Source organism: Thunnus albacares, chromosome 3 (assembly GCF_914725855.1).
Source record: "Thunnus albacares chromosome 3, fThuAlb1.1, whole genome shotgun sequence".
Classification (NCBI taxonomy): domain Eukaryota; kingdom Metazoa; phylum Chordata; class Actinopteri; order Scombriformes; family Scombridae; genus Thunnus; species Thunnus albacares.
Window position 1 is genome coordinate 5,450,727 of NC_058108.1, and position 25,209 is coordinate 5,475,935.

The window sequence follows — 25,209 nt, forward strand, 5'->3', positions numbered from 1 at the left end:
TGATGTCATTCATTTATGTTAAGAATTATCCTTGTGATTGCAGTTGTCGATACAAAAACAAAATAAAGGTCTTGCATGAATCAAACAGAGGAGTAGAAGAAAAATGTGAATGAAATGATGAAAAACAAGGCACGTGTCAGCTACTCTCTGGAGTTTTTTTTCCAATCACTTGTTAAAGCCCCAGAAATCAATATCTTTATATTAATAATGCATCATATGACTGCTTAAAAGGAGTCACGTGTAATAATAAACCCACAGAGAATGATCACATGACTCTGCAGTTCCTTTTTAGCTCTTTGTTTTGGTTTAGCGCTTCAACTTTACTATTTTAGTTCATTCTCACCGCTCTCATCAACCTCATTTCCAGATGCAGCAGACAGCTGTTTTCAGTGAAAAGTAAGTGAGTAAGTTGATTTATATTACACCTTTTTAGCAATATGCAAAGTTAACTAACTAGCTGGTGAACATGTTGGCGTATTTAGCCACTAAACAGCCAGATATTTCCCTCAGAGAAGTTGGTGGAGACCAAAACGGAACTAAAAAGATGGCGAATATTGTACTTACATCAGGTGGCCAGAAACACGACTTCAAATGAATGCTAACGTTGCTCTGTGTCTGCTGGATGTGTAAAGTGTTTGCTAACACGTTTTACTTATTTTGTCATAATTCCGTTAGGGCTGCATTATTGATTAATCTGTTGATTATTTTCTCAATTAATGGAATAGCTTTGGTCTAGAAAATGTCAGAAAGTCGTGAAAAATGTTGATCACTGTCTCTCGAAGCCTAAGATGACGCCCTCAAATGTCTTCTTTTGTCCCGACCAACAGTCTGGAACCAAAGAATTTGGACATTTTGTTCTTAAAGAATGACTGGCGATTAATTTAATTGTCAACAACTCAGCGGTTGATCGACTAATCGTTGCAGCTCTAAATTTCATAGGGTGACATAATGTCAATGTTGTGTTTACTTGTTCTTGTTCTGCTGCCCCCAAGTGGCCAAAACAATCTAATACTGCTCCTCTAAATTTCCACATATCAGGGCATTTTATCATCATAATACTTCATGTTTATTGTGAAGACTTCAGTTTAGGGCATGTTTTCAAGTGTCTTTTTGTGACACCATTCTTTAATGCAACAATTCCTTTTACTCCATGATAAATTTGTCCTTTTGGGAAACAATAAAAGCAAGATTTGAATTAAGGAGCAAATGAATTAAGAACTGTGAGGACATGAAGACAAATCTTATGAAAATGCTGATTAGATGTTTTTTCTTGCAGGTTGTCTTGACTACAAGCAGTTGTCTTATAGTGCACACTTGAATCAAGTAGAAGAAACCTTTTTAATGTTCCCTTTTAAACTCAGCAATATAGCTTTTCTGTTGAATCGGTGAAAATGAAACAGCATCTTCACTTGGGTGGTATTAAAATCATGTGCTCCCTCCCTTCCTCTCCCCCTTTCTCCCTCTGCATGCTCTCATCTCGTCCTGCAGGAATAGACTCTCTTCCTCCGCCGCTGCAGCCTGACTCTGACACAACCGGCATGTCTGCAAACTGAGAGCCGCACATTGAGACGGACAGAGAGGCAATATCCCTGCTTTCAGACGCACAACTTGTCTTCTCTCTCCCAGCTGAAGGAAAATTAGCAAGGGGGGTTTTAAAACTGCATCGAGGCTTTTTGGAGAGCTGAAGACACGGAGGAGGATCAAAAGAAGGTAAACGATGTCCGATCAACCAAAGAAAGGGAATGTTGGTGTGTGGCTTTACAGCACGGGACAGGATGGGGAGGATGTTCGTGCACTTGGTAAAAGATGCTGATCGCAGCCTGCTGTGTATATTATGTATTATCTTCTATATATATGTGTGTGTGTGTGTGTTGCAAGCGTGTGTGTGTGCAGAAATAAAATGAACAGGATACTGTAATTGTGCCGAAATGCCGCGTCGCACCAAAGGAGCTGAGAGTTGATACTGTAAAGGGTTCATGTGAGGAGAAAGTGATGCTGATGCTGCTGCAGACGATGATGATGAAGAGGAAGGAAACCAGGAAATGATTTAAAGACGCTCGGCTGCCGCAGATTCGACTTTGGGCGAATGAAAATGACCCGGGGAAGGAGCAGCAATGTAATAATGAGTGCAGCAAGTTTTCAAGGGTATTTTTTTCCCCGCTAGGCTGTACTGCAATGGCAGAGGGATGGTGGAAAATGCAGCAAAACTACCCTTGGGGTTGTTATGGGGTAAAAAAAAAAAAAAAAAAGATGGTTAAAAATAATCTTAAAGTGAAGTAAGGTTCAAATTCAAATTCGGACTTGAGCTTCGCAACTCCCACAGAAATATCACTGGGATATTATAATATCTAACAAAGAACATTTTAAAATTATCATAAAGTATCCATAAGTCTATGAACTTACTATGTGGAGCACAAAATTATAGCAGCAATGTTACAGAAAATGCAATTTTCAATATAAATATCCTATTTGACAGTCCTGAGTCACTCTCAATCCCAAGAGAAATACTATTTGACTATTATAGTGACAATAAAATGTCCCATAGATGCACTGTGGGACCTTGAATTCATAGCATCGTTAAATATTCCCCCTTGTGTGAGGCCCCCGTACTGACACAAACCACTTGCTCATATTTGACCCTTCATCTTTGACCCTGTCTCTGTTCGTCCTTTTATTCTGGGAGTTATTTCCATGAGGATACATCAAAGGCAGCCGAGCAGCGTCAGCACAATTCCACACAAGATGGAGCGTGGTTGTAAATCGAGGGCGCAGGTGCCTCGACAAAACTCAGGATACAGTGTTTTAGTGAAGGGTAAAGCCATCTTAACCCAGTTTTGCTACCTTTTTTGTTCTCGAGTATAAAGTTTGTCACATTTTGAGGAGGTTTAGGGAGCCGATTCATTCTGCACAGGCATTAGAGTATTATTATATGTGAAGGTATTGTATTTTAGTGAAAACAAGCACAAATATTTACTTTTCTTTAAAATATTGGTGGTTATTTGCATGTTGAGGATCCTCGGAGGTTGTTCATCCTTTCTTGTCCGCATCGAGCCTCATCATCATCATCATCCCCCCCCATCCCATCAAACTCTTGTATATGAAACCCACTGGAGTGAATCTGCATGTCCTAACAGTGGTATTCTTGCTGTCATAGCTTGTGTATTCTGTCCCCCCGGCTGCAGGTCTGTCCCTGATAACGTGACGACTGAAGGAAGAGAACACAGAACTGCTTCATCATGAATTTTGTAATGAAAGCTGCGCTGGGAGGTGAGTAGCCTGCCGGGCTAGGGGTTGATTTAACAGCACTGCAGTGTAAAGGATTTAGAGGGATGCTCAGCAGCAGCAGCAGCAGCAGCAGCAGCAGTGGTACAGTACTAGTACTGGCCTGTAAGTTATGGGGACACTGGGGCTGTGATAATCCATCTTGCGCCAAACTGCTGACTTCAAACAACAGCTACGCATTCCCTCTCTCTTTCTTTCTGCATCTAGCTTTTAAAAACCTCTCAGGGCAGGGCATGACTTATTAAAAAATTACATCCTGTTGGCCAAGTCCTTTACAATGTCAGACTGTGCCAACTTGATGATCAGCGTGACAGAAACCTATTTGTGAATTTGTTCTTTATTTCTGCTTTTGTAGAAAAAAAAGTGTCTTTGTTTGACTAGTGATTCCCTAAAAGTCTCTGTAAATGAGGACCGCTGCAGATGAAATAGGACAGCAGCAGCAGGAGTAGTAGTCACATAGTAATAGTGTATCTATCAAGTGAAAACCTCGCATCTCCAAAATGTCACCTTCTCGGGACAGCAGCAGCTTTACTTTTAGCTTGATCCACATGCATTTTTCAGCTCGCCCAATGGAATTTGAAAGAGGATCTAAGCGCAAGGAGGGTTGAATTTTCCTCTCATTATGATGTGATAATGTGAAGATCCCAGAAATATGAGTAATGAGGTTTTCACATGACTTCAGGCAGATTATGCTTTTCAATCCAACTGTTGGCGTCTTTTGAGGCAAGAGAGATAGAGAAGGGCTATTTTGCCAAGAACTATGACTTAACGTTTTTTCCATGAGACTTCTGTCCTTTAAAGCCTTCAGGTATTATCCTTTAGAATATTATCTTAGCTATTATTTGCCCCCTAATTAGTCCTCATTATAGCCCTGTAATTCATCCTTCTCGTCAGCTAGGGCTTCAAGGGGAATGGCAGGAAAGTGGCACCAGTAGTTTTAATGCGGCCGCTGCACACATGCTGGTCAGTCGTGTATGATGCTGAGCTGCTGTCATCTGGGTTACGGAGGTGTTATGCAGTTACAGTTGGGATGAGGAGTTGCTCCTGCTCCTCATTGGGATGCAGAGAATGCCAGCGCTGCCTCACTCTGCATAGCTGCCGTGCCTCGAGTCTGCGCTATGAATTCTTAAATCAACTGCATTGCATTGGATGCTGGCTTTACTCTGCGGGCAGCACTCTGCCTGCGGACTTTGGGAATAGATTTGACAGTGTGGGTGTTTGCCTGTGTGTGTGTGTGTGCGTGTGTGTGTGCGTGTGTATTTGCACTCTGTGTGCTGGGGAGATGTTTTATAGATACGGTAAAGGACAGAGTATGTGTTTACTGCATCTCCAGGCAAGATGAATTATGGAGGCTGCAGAGAACTACTTCAGGGTATAGAGATTTGTGCGCATGAGAGAAAAGTAATAGAGAGGATGGAGGCAAGAAAGAAAAAGTTTAGCAGTGAATGTGTTTCTTACAATCAGTGTGTATGCCTATCTGAGGGTGATTATTCTGCTGTTTGTGCATTTCGACTGTAGTTTGAGCTGTCTTTGGCTCTGGTCCATGTTTACTGACTGAAACACAGTGGCCTCTTTCCACAGAAATGTCTGCAGAAATGCTGACAGTGCACTGAACTACTACAGCTCCCTGTGGGGGGGGGGGGGGGAATCAGATAATGAAACAAACCAATTAGCCAGATAATCAATCAGCAAAGCTATCAATCTAACAGTCACAGCCTGTCAGTCAATACATCAATATTAGTGAAATATTCTTCAATCAATTAAATTACATTATGTGGCGTCCCTATGGATTAGTGGTGTAAGATGCGCAACATGTAATCATAATGTCCCAGGTTTGATTCTGGCCGGGGACCTGTCATCCTTCACTTTCCCTTCCCACATTCCCTGTCTGGCTTTTATGTTAACTATCACAGTATGGCAAAAAGTTCATTTTAATATATGATTTGCTTGTTTCAAACTGGCAAAGCAATTTAGGGACTTTTCATTAGCACATCTGCTGATGAAGATCACATGATATGATAGAAAGCTCCAGAACAGCTACTAAATGGACCTTGTCCCGCCTGTTTCAAAGATCAATAATTAAAGAAATAGTTATAAATTTTGAGAGATAGGCTTATCCGCTTTCTTGCCCAGAGTGGAAACGAGGAGAAACAGCTAACTCGGCTCTGTCCAAAGGTAACAAACTCCGCCTACCGGCAATAAAGCTAATTAATTAATATGTTTTTATCTTCTTTGCTTAATCTGTACAAAAAGCAAAGTAAGCTAAATTAACCATCTCCTGGCTATAGCCTCATCTTTAATGTACAGAAGGAGAGTCAAAAAATATTCTCATGTAACTCGAGGCAAGGAAGAGAAACAAGAATATTTTCATAAAAATGTTGAACAATTACTTTAATCTTTGAATCTCAGTTATTTAAAGTGCTTTTGAAAAACACGTTTTGAAAATTTACATCTCCAGACCACTCAAAAAAATAATTCATACAACGTGCAAAGTCAAGTACATTACTGAGAGAGACTGAATAACTCAGTAAAAACAAAAGTCTGACAAAATATTTCAGAACCTACGAACAGACAGATTTTGGTGCATTGATCAGCTTTGGGCCACATTCCCGTGTTACATGTGTTACACTTGTAACTCTAAAACAGACAGATCTTATGGCCTGTTGTTACCTTGCTATTTTCCATCCTATGATTGTTTTGTTCCAGTTTTGATTTTCCACATTGTCAGTAACAAATACTTTGCTGAGTACATTAGGTGATGACTGTGTGGATGAGAGTCTCTGTGAAAGAGAAGATGCTGCCAGTGCATTAACAAATCCTCCAAGGCTTCTTTGATTACAGATACTTGCATGAAAAACAGAGCAATGTTGAACTGTGATGATTAAGCAGGACTCAGATCCAGAGCCATATCATCTGCAGAGACGGGGGAGTTCGTTGGGTCTACTCCTCTGCGGTAGTTCATAGTCTCATAGTTCATAGTCTTGTTGTATTGTGATACTGGTATTGTTGTGTTGTCATGACAATACAACAAAGTAACTGGCAGGTAGATAAAACAACTGTAGCACTCTATATTTATCGGTATTTAAACAACTGAAAAGCATTGAATATACCGTTTATATGCATTTATATGTAAATAAATGCATGTCAAAAATAATTTAAAAAATATGCAACAATAATAATAATAAACTTTACTTGCATAGCACCTTTCATACATGAAATGCAGCTCATGGTACTTCCCATAAGGACTAAAAAAAACAATAAAACCGAGTAAAAAATAAATAAATGAAATAAAATAAAATATTAATAAAATATTTCAGTGAGATTCAAAAAGTTAACTAGTCTCAAGAGCAATATTAAAAAGGTAGATCATAAGATGTTTCTTAAAGGTATATTATGCAGGATTTGTCGGTTGGTGTTTGTAAACACAGCATTCAAAGTTGGCCCCTCCTCCTCTCAGTGGTGGTCGAGCAAGCTAGAGAGTGAATGAAGAGAGCGAGCAGTGCTGGCGAGATCAAACCTGTGAATCAGGGAAATAAAACGTTATTTTCTGATTGTTTCATGGCGGTTATGTTCTAAAGTAGAAATAAACATGGCCACACATCCGCGCAACCCTGTTGGAAGGTGCCGCATTGTGCGAATGCAGAGCTTCATCCTTCATCCTCTCTGCTCTGCGTGTGTGTAGCTCAGCCCCACCCCTGGTCAAACAGACACACAGACCTGCAGCTCTTTATGACACAGAGACAGAAAGCAGATCAGAGCAGCGGAGAGAGACGGAGACAGCGATGTTACCTGGTCACTAAGCTATTAGTCCTGACCTCACACCTGCGCGCTCCCTTATTGTCTGGGAGCTACACACTCACTGCCCCCCAAGGTTGATGCCCGGAAATGTCCCGAACACAGCAAAATAAGAAAAAAATAAGAAAATAGAGGCACAGGGCAGGGTCTCTGCAGATAAATGTTCCACCACACACTTGTGGGTCATAAGCGATGATTAAGAGGGATTATTTTTGTATGAGTCTATACTTAGTTTTTTGGGGGTTTTTTTTGGAAAATCCTGCATAGTATACCTTTAAATAAATCTGATCTTAGCTGTTTGATTGCAAACTCATGAACCTGCTGGTGGTGGCCATAGGCAAACTATTCTTGGTGCAATATATGGCAAAATGGCTCCTGGACTGTATGCCATCCTGGACCAAAACTTCAGCAAATACATTTAAATGGACATCTTAAAATAAAGTTCCAAAATGCAATGCTGTATAAGAGAAAATAGACCTATGTCAACTTCCTACTAATGAACAGAATATTGTATATTGTATATATAGAGAACTGCTCCAATTGGATGTGTGAGGATCAGATATGTAAAGCAAAAACAAAGGTGTCTTAAACTTGTACTAGTTGTGACCTGAGGCTCTGTGAGCTCAGGACTGTAACCGTGTAGAAGATAGAAAGATAGTCGTGCCTATTTACATTCTTAATCCACACATACTAAACAGTAAGATAAGGGGAACTTCCCTGGACCTTCTTCTTGTATAGACACTATTATTGTAGAGCAGTGGGCATGGAGGAAGTCCAATCCTTGACGAACCTTTCACACTACATCCCAAGAATATTGTTGAAATCAACGGGGAATTCAGAATGGTCGGATAGAAGAGCTCCCTGTTTTTTTTCCATAGCTGCCATTTGTACTTTGTGTTTTGAATGCGAAATATTTTTTGTGCACTTGACGAAGCTTTTTCTGAATTACCCCTAGCACTTTTATACACTTAACATTTTGACCAAAAGGCTAATTTTGTCTCCATAGATGTGATATTTAGGTATCGCTTTATTTTACAGGTTCTTTAATTTTATGCTAATTTCCTGGAAATTTTGCAGGTATTTAATGATTAATTTTTAGGACATTTTACAGAGAGAGTGGTGCACTTTGGTACAAATTAAAAGAAAAAAAACAGAAGAAAGTTGGTTTAGTTGGCAAGTGCTAATTCATTATATTTGGGCTCATATGTAATTATTATTGCAAAACTTAAAACTCTGTAATACTCAGGTATACTACCAAATTACATAACCCTTTCAAAGAAATCAAGGAATTAACTGTGGCACATCAGCTACTTTTAGGAAAAGTATTGAAAAAACCCAATATGCAAATATATCATTTGACATATTATACAATATAATGAGTAGGTACTTACCAACTAAACCAACTTGACATTTTTGTTTCAGTTTTTTATTATCATTTGTACCACCCTCTCAGTAAAATGTCACAACTACAAGAACATTTGTGTATAATTAAGGGACCTGAAATAAAGCGTCACCAATATTTATACCCCAGAATTTTCTCCATGTGATTCATTTTCTGCGATTGTGTGAAAAAGAAATGAAATATCGATGCACCTTTCTATCCTCATTAACAATTCGACTTTTGGTTTGAACAACAGGCATAACGAGCAATACCTCACTAATTGGCCTTTTGTAATAAATCCTATCCAGCCCACAAAAACAGAGGGATTTAGGCTATTAACTGCTGATACAACTAACAACTCTTTTATAGAGTGTGTAGACACAAACTAATATCGAGCAATGTCAACTTGTTGATAAAGTAGTTCTGTACCACTGACTCCCTAGATCACAGTTTGTGAGTCACCAATGTAGCTCACAGGTTCCTAAAATATGGAAGTTGCACTTCATCCTACAGTTCAAGATTGTTAATCATTTAAGCGCTGTTGTTATTTGGGAGCTATGAAACAGGCTCTCGTACGCTTTTTCTCCCAACCTTCAATCCAAGAACCATTGTGGTTTCCTTATGCATTGATTGCTTATGCTTCTGAGTGCTTCAGTGCTGACTCGGCACTTCCCAACTCCCAAAAGTTGAAGTTAATTTGACAGAAAAGGGGGTTGATATGTGAGGTAGACATTAGCCCCAAGGTATGATGCTCAATCACACCCCGCAGGCAAGAGTTTAATTGTCAAATTAGCAAACATTTAACATTTTTATTAAATTTCATTAACACTTGCGTGGCTTGCCAAGGTAAAAATCTGTACAGGCTCTGCTAGAGGAATATAGAGGTTTTTTAGGACATCAATTTGAGACATATGTGTTATCACAGGATAAATATATGCCAAGAAGTCAGTCTGTTTCTGCTTGCATTTATACAGTATTTTACATTTCTGTAGCTCTGTGTCTAGTCTTGGACGGATCTAAAGCACCAAAAAGGAGGATGACTTTTATTGCAATGCCTGAAGCGAAGGTGTTCAAAGGAAATTAGATTTTAACTTTGAGAAACTCTAGTATCAAGAGTTCCACCGCTGTGAGATTAAGACTATCAATCATTTTTTAAAATCTTTATTATAGCAATTATATTCGTGCATCACATTTAATGCTACAGTAATACTGTAAGTATATCTCCAGTCAAGTCAGTTAATTTTATTTATATCGAACATTCCATACAATGTAAGCTCAATGTGCTTTACACACAACAAATATGAACAAAATAAAATAAATCATGAATATATATTTAAATACATATATGTGAAAAAAACATAAACTCAAAATAATTCATCCCCTGCCCACCCACACAAACATACCCACTCACACATACCTGAAGAGAGTAAGTGAGTGAGAGAGAGAGAGAGACAGAGAACAGGTAGGTCCTAAGCTTGCTTTTAAAAGACGACATAGTTGTGACACATCTTATATCATCAGGCACTTTGTTTCAAAAAGTCTCCCATTATTTAGTCATTGAAAAGCTTTTAATATGAAGCAGTAGGAAATGTTGGGTTTGCATCAGTGGTAACTTAATGCCACTCTGATCCCTTGGCAGGCTTCTGGAAAGCTGACCAATCAGAACGGATGAGCTCATCATAAGGGGGGCCTTAAAAAGACAGGAGCTAAAACTGCCTGTTAGAGACAGAGGCTGAACTGAGGGGCTGCATAAAGGGCCAGTATAAGATAAATAAGGAGTTTTTTGATCTGTGAATCATGCAAAGCTACTCTCGTAGAATCCAAAAATAAAATTATGCTGGAAGTGAGCATAATAGGCCCCTTAATAGCTTATGACAGTGAGTGGTCTAGTCTGACCAAAGCTTTGTGACAGACTCAAAGGAAAAACAAAACATATTTAATTTTTAATCCTTTTGGAGGCTACATTGACAACAGAACCTCCCCATACAAACCCATGCCAATGTTTCTTTTCTTTTTTTTCATTTTGCAAAATGATGCAAAAATGATGCGCTTGTAAAAGGAGTTTTTGAAAAGCTTGTCACTGCTGCAGCATGCAGAGGATGAAAGGCAGGAAAGACAAGTGAACTAGAGTACACCCCACCATGCTGGATGTTCAGTGTCCTTTATTTTAATAGCAATAACTGCTTCATGGATTACATAGCAAACAAGCTAAAATTACTTTGTCATGATACTGTACTGCATGGCAGCTGACCGCCCAAAGCATAGCTGTTGAGTCTTCATGACAAGACACTAAAGGATAAAGCCCAGGAAAAAATCAAAATCACTTCTTTAATATGTGTACCTCACTGAGTGGAAGTCATTTCAATCATTTTTATGTAAGGTAAGATAAGGCCAAGCATTGTTGTGTGTTACCCTGATGGAATGAAAGAAACATTACATTTCATAATGAGACTGACAGATAAACTGTATTTAATGTATTCAAAGTGTATCAGATTGACACATCACTAATAAATACCCACTAGCACACAAAATTTGTATTAATCCGTGGCTGAAAATATTCCCCAACAGATGCAACAAATGTCCCAACTACTTTTTAAGGTACCTTCTTTTTAATTGGCTTATGTTCTGCAATGTATTTGTTCTTAGATCTTTCTTAAAAGCTGAGGAGAATCAGTTCATATTGTAAGTTAAACATGACATACTACTGTTCTTGCTAAAATCATACACCTTGTCACCTTGTCATATAACAAAGGTATAACCATTATTTTCTTACATGCAACAACTACAGTTCCCATGTCTTTTGATATACTTGTGTCCAAAACAAAAATTTAAATTCTTTAACCTAACCTCATTATATATTTGATTATATGTCAACCTGTAACAAAGTGTCGACAAGCATACTATTAATGCCCATTAATGGATGGCATGTTCAGTGGTTAAGTGTAACGAAGCAGTGTGATTTGAGGCGAAATGAAAACAGGAGACACCTTGAGATGTTCTTCCCTCACCTCGTCTCCTCAAAGTACAGATAATCACATTTAGCAGCACTCTAACATGATTGGCTGAGGGAATCAGGTCTTCATTGCATATGCACACACGCACGCGCACAGACACGCACGCTTCCCCATCTTCTCCTTGTGTGTTGCTTTAGCAAATCATATTTAATTCATCAAATTGACCTTCAGCTCCTTCCAGAGTGCACAGGATGTGTGTATATATGTGTGTGTTTGACAGTATGTCCAGATGCTATAAACTCTGTAAAATACTGCATCCAACCATCAAAGTCACGAGTGTCGAGAGAGAGCGAGAGAGAGAAAGAGAAAGAGAGGGACAAAGAGCTCTTTGTAACCAGGTTTCTATGATCTTTTTTAGAAATGTTTTCCTTTCAAAATATATAAACTAGCCGCAGGTACTTGAGTGTAGATGATACTGGAAGCAAAATAATATTATCTTATTACGTTTTGCATCTGATAAACACATACTGAATGCCCACTTTTAATTTTTAGTAGCACTGTACTGAACTACTGTACTTGTTTTATATCATAGTAAACTGAATTTCAAGTTTTGATTGTTGGAATTGTTGGACAAAACAAGACATTTAACAACGTCATCATGGACTCTAGGATATAAATGGCCATTTTCACACCTGGGAACACTGAATGTGCTCTGTAACTTTGATGGCAATCTGCCCATTGGGAAATTTTGACCTGACGGTGGAGCTACAAGAGGCAAAAGTTTAGATGGGTCATTGAAATAATTTGAGATCATCAAGGACCAGAATTATCGATACCAAACAGTGCTCTGGATCATGATGTTGCACAAACTATCCAAGAGACATCAATCCTTAAACTCCACCACTAGCAATGCAAAAATGAACAAGACTATATTAAATGACTTACTGTATTAAGATGTACATTGCAGCACTATCGACTTACAGTCAGAAAAATCTGACGAAAACATGCAGCCCATTCCACAAACTGGTACTGAGACCTCATCAGAGCAATCACAAGCGCTGATGGCTGCCAGGTCATTATGCATTTTAAACTGATGGCAGAGCCTGAGACACACAGCGGCTCTTCCGAGCTGCCCTGACAGAAGCTCCCTCCCCTGAGCGCTCTGTGGACAGTTTAGACAGACTGTAACTTATCATTAAGGTGTCAGCGTAAAGCCCTGGACTACAAGAACAAGAAACGTCTGACTGGTTTGACGACAGTGACAGATATTGAACAACTTATTGCCTCCGCGAGGCAGGCGCTGTCAAAAATAGGGTGTCCTGACGGATATAACGCTATGACAGAATGCTGAGAATTTTCCTTGACCAAATGCCAGCAACCATATTCTGCAGCAGCGGTAAATCACAACCTTTTATGCTGGAATATTAGGGTTAATGCATGATTACTCCCACCCTGTTGGTTATCTTTATTAAATATTTATATATACATATCTTCCCCATGTCATTGGTAAAATCATGCCACTTGCTACTCAAATTATGTGCAGATCAGAAGACAGGTTGTTCAGTCTCATCGGATTCAAATCCAAGACAGAAGTTTTCACCACATCCATGATGAAGCTGCGGTGTTCAGATGATAATATCATCTTTGTCCGGTCAGAACCAGATCTGTAGAAGGGATTGATTTGTTAGCATTTTATTGAATCTTTATTTAGCATTGAATCCACTTTTCAGATCCAAATCATTTCAAATCCATCATCAAATCAAATTAGGTTTAGCTTTCAACATGTTCAGGTAATTGCCCTATAAACAACATAGGTGAGATATGATACAAAAATATTCAGTTTAGTTATTAAATGGATCAACAGCTACTGTAACTTTAAACTATAAGAAATTAGCTATTGAGAGTCAAATGTTACTTAAAGAAGATTCTGGCATAAAAACTTCCAAATATAAGCTAAGAGCAGGTGGCAGTTTGACAACCTATATTTCTTAAATTGTGGGTCAAGAGAGCAAGTTTGCATTGGTGAACTTAAGCCCCAGTGTGAAATAAAGCCGTCTCACTCTGACTCCTGCTTTATACATCGTGCAAAGCTGCTCCACCTGAGGGAAATTATAGCTGACTCAAAGCACAACTGCCACCAATTAGCGAATAAAGAGGCAGCAGAACAACAGTGAGCATGCCTTCTCCTCCTTTCCTTCCAGGCCCCCCCCCCCCCCCCCCCCCCCCCCCCCCCCCCGTCCGCTGTAAAAATAAACTGCGTTGAGACAACGGTTTTTGTCCCGAAGGCCAAACCTAGATCTTTATACTCATCCGCTTTCCCACCACACTTTGGATTTAGAGAGGGATTTGCCTGAGAACCTTGAGTGGGAAAAGAAAAGATAAGTACTGTTTATCTGATGCTGTCAAAGGTTCAAGCACTGGGAGAGTTAGCTAAGGTTAGTCTCCTTTTCCCGCTTTCCCTCAAGACTTTGGATTTAACAAAGATTTAGCAGAGAATTTTTAGAAGGAAAGGATTATAAAGATGACACCTTTTATCTAAACTGAAGAAAGTATCGAGAAAAGAATCATCGTATAACTTTATCTCTGCCAGAAAAGTTTGAAGGAGATCAAATTTTAAAAAATATACTTGCACCGGCTTTGCATGATGAAAAATTGCTCTGTGCTCTACTAAATGCTTCTTTGTCTTCATCGATGTCGATTCATCTGTTGTAATGTGGATTATATAAAAATGATGAAAGCAGGCTAAAGGCCAACCTGTCAGCTTTCCATTAAGCTTCTATTAGCTTATATATTGAATGTTGCACAGACTCTTGCAAAAACGTTATACAGAATGAAGGGTTAAAGTGTAGAGACACTTAAATCAAAACACTCAAACATAGCTCGACACAGTTTATGTGATGCCTGACAGTTTAATAGAATTATTCTGGCTTGACAGGACATTGCTGTATCTCTCGCAAATGGCACACAAAGCAAGAGCCGGGATCATGGCTCAATATAACAGGGTTTTGTCACCCAGGATCCTTTTTTGTTTCTTTTTTTTTTTTTTTATATCCGAACAAAGACAATTTGAATGTGCTAATAAGATTTTGTGAAACCAGACTAAGTTTGTTTTGGTTTGGCTTACCGTCGTCAAAAGAAGTACTGTGGGGCTTTCTTTGTGTCGTTGTAAGGGAATTATTTGACAATGAGGCAAAGCTGCTCTACTTAGAGGATTCAATAGCAGTGCTTACATGAGCGCTATTGCAGATATTCAGGTACTGGGCTCATACGCTGATCCTGAATACTGTTTGCAGTATCCAAGGTAAGCTCTTAAACTTGCTCTGAGAAATCTAGATAAGTGTGGGATATTCTGACATTAGCAAGGATACTACCACATGTAAACATGTCATCAAGTTAAACTCAGTGTTTTGATGGTATGATATGTGCATCAATGTATACCACTACTCATTTGCAAATAGGAATTCTTAATGGTTCCAGTTTTATTTCCTGTTGCAGTGTTTACTAATGTCAGTGGCTGATGCACTGTAATTAAGACAAAATGGCGTCTCTAGAGTATGTATGCATGCAGGGCAAGTGGCGATTAAAGTTGCATACAAACAGTCTGGAGTAACACTTTAACTGAGATATGAACTGCTAGCGCAAACACTGTTTGCATGTAAATGTTAGCCATTAACGCAAAGTCACACCAGATATTTTGCATCCATAATATGCATCCACACATGCTTATACACATGAAGAGTAATTGCTCAACCATACTAGAACTCATGCATGTATGCCTAAAATGGAACTAAGCAATTATTTATACCCTTATGTTCATATAGGGACACTTACCGTATATGCACTTTAGCTCCATTTCTCCCCCTTCACACACTTGTAAGAAGCAGAGATAGCGTATCATGACTGGGCAGCCTACTTAAGCCTTCTTGGTGCTATTTGGCTGATACAGCAACACCTTAGTTTACTTTGGATTTCTCTGTCTTTCTCTTTGTATTTCTGTCTAATCTGTCTGTCTCTTTCATTTAATTCCAAGCTCATTAATGTGATTGATCTATTGTTATTTTTAGATTGAGTTCTCATCTTTGATGCTGAGTCCTGAATGCTGTGGTGTGCACTGTAATTCCCCCTACACCTGTCCATCAAACAATGTGTGAACAGCACTGATGTGTTGATGAAGTTTACATGTCATAACTATGGATGAACAGTATTTAAAGTATTAGTTAATTTAGGGAAATATGCTTATTCACTTTCTCGCCGAGACTGAGATGAGAAGATTGATACCACTCTCATCTGTATGCTAAATATGAAGCTACCACCTGCAGCCAGTTTAGCTTAGCTTAGATTAGCTCAGCACAAAAACTCACATACAAAAAACTGTAAACAGGGTAAACAGCTAGCCTGGTTCTGTCTGAAGGTAACAAAATCTACCAGAAGTTACTGCACTCATCCAAGAAATAGTATATTGTTTTTCACATTTTGATTAGTTTAGCTTTATAGATACTTGCGGGCTAGCTGTTTCCCCCTGTTTCCAGTCTTTATGCTAAGCTAAGCTAATCGGCTGCTGTTTCCAGCTTTTTATTTATGGACAGCAGCATCGATCTTCTCATTTAACTTTTGGCAAGGAACTGAACCAGCCTTTTTTCCCAAAAGGTCCAATTTGCTTTTAAAGATTTTTCATGCCTACTAATAACTAGATTAAACAGATTTTGTTCTCTGCTCGGGTCTCTTATAGAAAAAATACATAGAATTGAATGCAGTCATAAATACCCATTTTACACATTTAAACAAGATTGAGATGATGAGCTTGTAGCTGTAGAAATCACTGAAAAGCGTCTCACTCTCTTTTCATAGACTGCAGTTTTATTATTTCCCTTCTTTTTCTCCTTTGTTGCTCATGCACTCATCCCTTCACACTTCATCTTTTTCTGCCTGTCCTCTGCCTCTCCGGTCTTTTATCTCAGCATTTTGGTGCAGTTCGTTTTTTATTATGCTGATGATTCAAAATATTAACAATACCGGGGGCAGCTGCAGAGCACAATGTCTTTCTTTCTTTCTTGGTTGCTTGCTTTCATTCTCTCCTCAGATGCCCTTTGCCTGCCTCTCATCTCTTCCCTCCTCTCCCCCCTTTCTTTCTCTGCCCTTAATTCTTCTCTTTTTTTTTCACCACTCTTGCCTTTACACCCAATTTCTTCTCCACCTTCTCTTTCCCCTCCCTTCAATTTGTCATTCTTCTCGTTGCTCCCTCCATTTTTTTCCTCCCCTCCATCTTTTTAGCTGTCACGCTCTCTCCCTCTCTCTCTGGTCCCACAGAAACTGCTGGGTAATCCCACTAACTGGAACAGCTCAGCTAATTGGATTCAATAGTTTCTGACAGATTCTCTCCCTCTCCTCACGCTCTCCTTGTTTTCTAAATATGTCTTGTTTTGTCACGATATTCAGCAGTATACAGACTCCCTATCTCCCCTGTCTTTCTTTCTTCTTTTTGTTTTTTCCCTCCTCTTTCCTACTTATCTTTTCCAGTCTTTCCCCCCAAATCCTTTAGACCACACCGCCTTTTCTCTTGGTCTTTTTATTTTCTGTTGATGCTTGTTGACAGGTTTTCCTCTTTTCTCTTGTTGTTTTTTTTTCAACACTCAGCATTTTTGTGCTTCGGCATCATGAGGCATTATTTAATGGGATGTATAACTCCTACGGGGACAGTAAGACACACTCCAGGGCTTGTGCCTTGTGGTAAAATAAGCAAAACTCATATTCATACTATGAACTGTGCTTTCTCTCACATCTCGCTCGTTCTTTCTTCCTTCGTCTTGCATTATACTGATTATGCAGCAAGTCTGAAACAGTAAGTCCTGTTCGGTCTGATTATTTTAAATTAGATGCTGATAGTTGGATGCACAGTTACAGCCTGATCCACAGTTCCTTGATGTCGGGGAAGTGGGGACTATTCCTCCCGCTACAGGGCCACCAAAGCTAGTTGTTGTTCTGGTAATCGGGGGTTTTTTTATGACCTGAGAAGGAGTTTACATTCTACAATTACACACAAAACACGATTTCTTTGAGGCTGCATGGCGTAGAGTCAATATTCTTAGAGGTGACTGTTTTTAGGCCAAAAGAAACTGGAATGAGAAGACTTAGACCTTCATATAGGAAGATGCGATTTACAGAAAATATATTTAACAGTTAAATGAATATATAAAATGTGGAAAAATAACGTATTAAGACAATTTTACTGATTTTTTTTTGTTGGGTCGCTGGTATGGTTCTTAATGAGGATTGCACTGCACGAGGAAATTTGGGCTTGTGACTTCAGTATTTCTAAAATCCCTGCTCTAGAAAGCACTGCTTTTCAGGTATGAGTGAAAGGAGCAGCATTAGACCAGTTCATTTCCCAACCATGCTGCTGGTGCTTTACCGGTATGTATGGAGTGTCTCCAATCAGGCTGCAAACAGGGTGGAGACACAGTCAACAACTCAACTGGTCAGTCAGATATTTATGTTTGACACCAGTGACAGAGGCCACTTCTTATTTGACTGCTTATAGGCTCAGTGGGAATATAATTAACGTTAATTTAGAGCATTGAAAAATAATCTAAATCCAACTAAGTACAAATAATACAAACAGAAAATATATTGTATCGTATTACATTACACGTTTCATCTTTTATAATTGAAAAAACTGAAAAAACTGAAACTAATATGTAATATGTAATAAGACTAGAGAACAGAACACATAACATAAATACACACATTTGCAGCCATGATCAAGAGTTAAACAACTTACTGAACCAGTAAATTGACAAGCTGGAATATGTAGCTCATGAGAAAAGGCTGGTATGTTAAAACACATCGTCCATACTCTCTGAAATAAACCACAAAAAAAACGTCTGCCTGATGGTCTAATTGCTATTTCAAAGGTTTCCCCGCCATGACAGGAATACATTTCCACAGGAATAATAAAACTGGAAAGAAAGAAATTGGTCAAAGTAACTGGATTTTGACACAAAATAACAGCTATTGGTAGCTTTCTTCTTTTCTTTATGTCTCTCTAAGGCTTCACCTGAGGAGCTGTCTCTATTTTTGTCAGTCCCAGGAGTTAATTTACCTCTCTGCCTTGATTCTCTGTCACAATTTTTTTCTCTCACTGTCCAACAGACTAATCTGGTAATTTGACATCTCAATCCTGTAGAGGCCTGCTAGAGCTGTCATGGTGTCTCATGTCTTCCTTTATTTGCCTGACTGTCTGTTTCTCTCTCTCTCTCTCTCTCTCTCTCTCTTTTTTGCTCTCTCCCACTCTTTCTCTCTGTCTCAGGAGGCCCTCCTGATGTAGGCAAGATGCTGGGTGGGGAGGAGAAGGAGGAGGACCCAGATGCAGCAAAGAAGGAGGAAGAGCGACAGGAGGCGCTGAGGCAGCAGGAGGAGGAGAGGAAGGCCAAATATGCCAAGATGGAGGCTGAGAGAGAAAGTATGAGACAAGGCATCAGGGATAAGGTATAGTGACAATGACAGACAACTCACTGACTAACTAAAGTACCAAGTCTTTTATCCAACAAAATCAGTCATAGGAGATGAAGGTGGTGAATAAAAACGATGACTATAACACTAATATAAAGAAAAGTGAGACTGAAACAGTGAATCCTATCAGAAAATATCAAGCGCTATAGAAACAAAGAAGACGATGGCTCTGTATGGATTCAATCTCTGTTTACTATAGTGCACTACATTTACCCACTGCTACGTTTATTTGTAGTGCCCTCAAAAATTCCCACAATGGAACAAAAGTAAACTAGACTGAAATGACATTGGCTGTGACAACACAGCAGGTTAACAGCGACAGCAAAGGCAGTTAGAGCTGACAGCTGTGTAAGGCTGTAACTAGACACAGTGGTGCTATGAGTTTTATTATTTCCTATGATTTTAACTACCATTTCTTTGTATCCATTTAATTAGGTTTGTGTATGCAAAGTTATTTTATAACAATTTCATTTTTCATTTAAAAGACATTTCAAATGAAAAATAGAATACTGATGCTTAGCAGGTGTAATGTTTACCATGTTCACCATCTTATTTTGCGTGTTAGCAAGCCATGAGTGATGAGTATGTCATTAATTTTGTAGTATTAATTCTGACCTAATGATGGCACTAGATGAAAGGCATTCCCAAAGTCATTACAATTCATCCTGAGGGAGACATGAATGTGTGTGTACCAAATTTCATGGCAATCCACCCGATACTAATTTGGCCCGGACCAAAGTGGCAAACATCCATAGAGCCATACGGTACTAGCATGGCTAAAGAGAAACAATCCAGATCTGCTACCACAGGTGTACCAGCAAATACGTTTTTGTTACTACTGATGCTTTCAGCAGGAAAATCTTCTTTGATGATTTTTGGATGCTGTCCTCTCTTCTGTTGTCAGCTCAGCTTCTAAAGGCGTCACATCTCGGCTGCCAGAGAAACTCTTTTTTTTTAACAGAACTGTGATGGAAATAGACTATTATGACACTATTTTTTGTTTGCTTTATGTTTCATGTTTTCTTTTAGGCTATTTTTAACTTTCTGAGATGATAAAATACATCAGTGGAGGATCGAGGAAAGAGCTGTACAGAAATAAGAGAAAAATAAAGCAGTTGAGGAACAAAATGAGGAGCCATGATTAATAACAATCAATTAGAATTTTTAGACAGTAATAAATATATTCAGAAATAGCACTGGCCATTGTGCAGGTTTATACATCGTACACTTTTATGCATTTGTATTTCTGTCTTACATAAATGTTTGCGTCCTGCATTAGTTTTATGTGCATTTCATTTTCTAATTTGAGCTCAGCTGTCACTAGCGTTAGCTCATTTTCATTCAGTGTTTGCTTTAAGTTCTCTTCTCGACAGACGTCAGCGTGTGGGGTGTGCTGTGATGGTAATGGCTGCAGTGTAACCACCTCACTGCAGAGGTAGTGTGAAAGACAGGCAGTCTGTGGGTGGGGCAGGTCTGAGGGGAAAACTGTGAATCAGCGGGATGAAAAGCAGCACTGTTCTCCTGGCTCCTCACCTCCTCCTCTATTCTTCTTAAGTTGTCCCAGAGGAGGACAAAGAGCAAGGAACAACTCCCAAAGTGCTTGTTACCAAAAGGTTTCTGTCATTTTCCTCCACAGTTTTATCATGTCGTGCCAGATACCGCCATAAATGTTCATATTACTTTATGCATGTCATACGTCAGCAAAGATGATGAAGCAAATAGTGTCATGATTGTAAAGTAGTTTTGTCTCGATGACGTTGGTAGGTTGACAAATATAATGGTGCAAACTGACAAACCTAATAATTTTCAATAACAAAGTTTGGAGAATGATGTTAGTGTTTCACAGCATACCCTCATACAAACTGAGATAAATATTAATTAAAAACATTATGGATTTCAATCCGTAAAATTTTCTTTTGCTTGCTGTAATAACTTTTTGAATTAAGGTTAAGTTTTGGTTCAAACAGTTTTCAAAGCTGATTTTTGCTCTGTGACGCAACAATAATTTTTTGACATGCACTGTCATGGTGTTAACTCTCAAGAGATTTACTCTGTTTTTAAGATATTCCAAAATATTACTCTGCTCAAACACACAGAAATAAATGAACTGACTCAGAAAGGGACAGATAGAGAGAATGGGATGAATAATGTTCAATTTGCCCCATATTTACAAGTTACAAGCAGACCTGATTACAACTCAGTTCTTGATAGTGATGGGCAAGAATGAACGAACAAATCTTTTTGAACGAATCTTTTTAGTGTCCAGTATGTACCGGGTCAGCCTGTCGAACATGCCAAGTGCTCATGAATCCCACTCATACCGCCCACACCCACTCACTGTTATCGTAGGGTACTTTTCACACTGCCTGCTACGGTGGTGCAGTCACTCAAAACATGAATGAGCACCAATGAATGAGCGGGAATCATTGTCTTGAACGACAACGTCAGCGAGTGACTCGAGTCGAGACAGCCTGGCAGCCACTCACTGAACGAGATCAAATGAACCGTTCTCTGGGACTAGGACGTATGAGTGAACGAGAAACGATTTAATTGGGCTCGAGTCGAGACAGACGGCAGGTTAAATTGAACGAGACTGAACAAACTGCTGCTCTCTCAAACTAGGAGGTCTGCTACCTGCCCCTCAAAAAGACCGACAGATCATTGGTCACATCACATTTCTGTAACATCGTATTGAGCTTATATAGCCTACCTACATACAAGTGGTATACTGAATCAATGCATTTAAATTAATATTATTTATTTTTCTTTATTAATGTAAACTTATACATGATGACTGGTAATGCACTGGCATTAGCTGCACTAACTGTCGAATGCGCATGTACTATAACTGAGTGTCACGGAGAAACTGACAGCACATTTTGCAAAGACGTACTAAAACTCGAAAGGTTCGATAAATTTACACGTATGAACTCGAAGGAACCGATGCTTTGAAAAGAATCCGTCCATTACTAGTTCTTAAAGCTGCAACAGTTGATTTTCTGGCCACTTGGCAGCTGCTGATTGAAGGAAGCATGAAGGACCTCTTCTCCACAACTTTCATTAGATTCAATGGGGCACCATTTTGAAATACTGTATCCACCTGTCTTGTACAGCTATGAAAAACACCTTTGACATAAGATTTTCTTGATATTTGTGTCATTCTAGTGTGATGTGTTTTCCTTTACCTGATTTTTCTTTGCATTGTTTGCCCCGCTTAACTTTCAGAGCAACAGTTTCAACACATGTATATTTCTGTGTTTGACCACCAGTATGGCTTGAAAAAGCGCGAGGAGGCCGAAGCTGAGGCAGCAGCCGCTGCGGAGGAGCCTGCAGCCGGCAGCTTGACTCGACCTAAGAAGGCCGTGCCACCCGGCTGCGGTGATGAGGAGGAAGAGGAAAGCATCATGGACACAGTGATGAAATACCTGCCAGGCCCACTGCAAGACATGCTAAAGAAGTAGTTTAGCTTGCTGGCTAATGCTAATGTTATCTAGCTTAGTTCGTAGGCTAAATTCACGAGGTTGGCCTAAAGCAGGTTTTTTTTCACATGCAAGTACATAAAATGAAGTTAAATACAGTGTTTTGGTGTTCAGACAAAACAAATTAGGTTATGATGTGACATAGGTGGGGAAATTAATAAGATATGAACCAGCAATGTGAATTGCAGCCTGTAGACTAAGCTAGGCTGACCCAATGGCCAGGTAAACGTTAGCGTGGCTCATGTTAAAGTTAGCTATGTTACACTAATGAAGCTAACAGCAAGCAGAGGGGCTAAAGAAACAATGTTAGATGGTTTATCCTCATAATCTGAGAAGTTTTAAACTCCTTTTTCTCTCCTCTGCGATAGCTGCAGAGCTCTCTCGCAGCACTAAAAAAAAAACAATCTCCTAGTCCACCATGCTGTTCACTCAATTTGTATATAAATAAATGAATACATAACAGGCCTCAAGGTGGGCAAACAATCATAAAATATTATATGAAATTATTATACTAACTGTGTGTCTGTCTCTAATAATAATAAAAACATGTGATAACTTGATAAGCCATATTTTAAAAAGGAAATTTAAAGACTTGTGTGCTCCTAAAGCTACTGTTTTGTGTTCGACTGTGTCTAAAATTTATGTAAAACTCTTTTGCACAGTGTTACACATTCTCTGTTAAACCTATTGTCTATCTCCCCTACACACTCCCTAAATGCTCGACATCGAAGTGTGACAACATCCATGTAGTGTAGTGTTAAAAAAATGTTTCTATTCCCCTGTTCAGTGCGTCCGACCTCCTTCTTACAGTATGTGTTGCATGCCATTTGTCTAGAAAAGTCTGTTGTGTGAATATGTACAAACCCACCCTCCCTGTGTTCTTTATCATGCAAAAAATATTAAGGCAATAAATCCTAAGTTTGAGTGTGTTTTCACTATCATGTTGATATAACCGTTAATAATATCAGTAATTAAAAATGATACTGTATGTATGCATTGAGGACATTTAATTTACAGGTTTGCAGGGTTTTCTTTTTTTTATTATTATTGTTGTTGTTGTTTTATTGAAGAATGACCGTGTAGCAGTTCAGACAACAGCCAAAACCTTAAGCTTTTAGCCATAAAACCAGAGTCTACATTATATATACAGTAGTATTACTATCAGGGTGTACTGCCAGGGAGAGAATACTGAATGAATCTGTACGAATAAACAAAAATATGTACTGGTGATTATCTATTAAGCAGTATTAACTTGAAAGTAAATGACAAGTCTGGATTTTGCATCATGTGAAGATATATGAGAAAGAGACCAACTTCTCTCTATACACACATACACACCCACACACACACACACACACATACTGAAGTGACTACTACGACGTGAAATGATGCTTGATTTTGTTCTACTTATTGGTGGTTTAGATGTGAGAATGAGCTGCTGGGGACAACAAAGAATGCCATGAGCAATAAAGGATAATCATGTATGTTTGTGCTTGAGATTCAATAAAAATTTAAAACCTTGTTCACAGACATCAAAAATGTGTTGCCGTCTTTCTCGGGGACGTGGGGTCAAAAAGGACACGAAATAAGCAGGTGAAATTTTGTGACTTCATTCACTCAATGAATGCCTTGAGTCTGCTATCGGCTTTCGTTTTGTCACAGTTCAAGAAGCACGGGTGTAAACAATAAAATGAATGGTGGCTGAATTCCATTTAGCTGCTTTGCCTTCAAGCCCCACATATTAGTGATTTAAGTTACCTGTTTTTTCATGAAACTGTCGTACTAGAATAATCAAAATAGCAGGAACAAGTGTACTCAATATTCATTAAACTGTAATGCTCTTGATACGTCATAGAAGTAGTAGGTTAACTTTTGAGACTGAATGGTAGTAAACTGTATGTGTTCCTCATTTTTGCAGTGAGGTCCCTTCGCACCAAAGAAAATACTGTAACAATAAAATTCCTCACATTTAAAAAAGCAAAATTAAATCGACGCAGTGCAGACAGCTAGCTAAAAATATTTTGTGTGACAAATGCAAGCCTTAGCATGACTGCAGTGATATTATCAAAGGACATGGTACTGAATATGTGAATGTTCCAAAAAAACCTAAAAGAAAAAAACTAAAAGAAAATTCACTTTCATTGAGGAAAACAAACCGTTAATAATGTTGAACGGACTCGGAGTCTCTTCTGAAATGCTGCACTGCAGTGTGATGACTCAAATTGTGACACTCCATTGATTTTCCCGCCTTACAATCACAAACCCTACATCGCTGCTGCATTTTCAACTCTTTGCTTCCATGTATTTTTTTGTTTTTCTGGCCGACACCAGGCACCATCATGTGTCTTCTCAGACTGATTATAGAGTCAAAATGTGGTACCTCTGCATACATTTTCACACAGTGAATCAGCTGACAACTCATTTTTTTTCCATTGAGAATAATACACAGAATATTGTGAGTAGACTTCTGTCTAATAAAATCTGTACACAGAACTGAAGAGGAGGAGTGAATCTGAACAATGGAGGATAAAACCCAATGAAGCACAGTTGTTAGTCTGAAGAGGGCAGTGTAAGGACACGCAGACAGTTCAACTGAACTGACTTGGTGTATTTCTTCCATTTAGCCACAGAGCGCCACTGTTGTCTACATATGAGAAAACGTACTCTGCAAATCCAGCCAAATGTAATAAAGTCTAAGCAGGAGGACATTGTGGACATGTTATTTTCAAGCTTCATTTATTTCATAAACAAAAAAATTCAACCAAAAAAGTAAACTATCTAACAAAACACAGAGTCAAGCGCTAAAATA

The 25,209-nt window shown here is 38.9% G+C and overlaps 1 protein-coding gene across 1 annotated transcript; it reads left to right on the top strand.

Moving 5' to 3' along the window:
* The first annotated feature begins 1,443 nt into the window (after positions 1-1,443).
* Positions 1,444-23,939, top strand: cplx2l (complexin 2, like). The gene is made up of 4 exons (XM_044345963.1): positions 1,444-1,710; positions 3,183-3,267; positions 18,719-18,897; positions 22,191-23,939. Exons 2-4 carry the CDS (start codon positions 3,237-3,239, stop codon positions 22,380-22,382), a joined length of 402 nt encoding a protein of 133 aa, XP_044201898.1. The 5' UTR covers positions 1,444-1,710; positions 3,183-3,236; the 3' UTR covers positions 22,383-23,939.
* Positions 23,940-25,209: the final 1,270 nt, after the last annotated feature.

Bases quoted from the DNA above. Each gene is read 5' to 3' on its own strand.
- cplx2l (XM_044345963.1), top strand. From the start codon at position 3,237: ATGAATTTTGTAATGAAAGCTGCGCTGGGAG. The intron at 3,268-18,718 runs GTGAGTAGCCTG...TCTCTGTCTCAG, and splicing joins AATGAAAGCTGCGCTGGGAG to GAGGCCCTCCTGATGTAGGC. The intron at 18,898-22,190 runs GTATAGTGACAA...TTTGACCACCAG, and splicing joins GACAAGGCATCAGGGATAAG to TATGGCTTGAAAAAGCGCGA.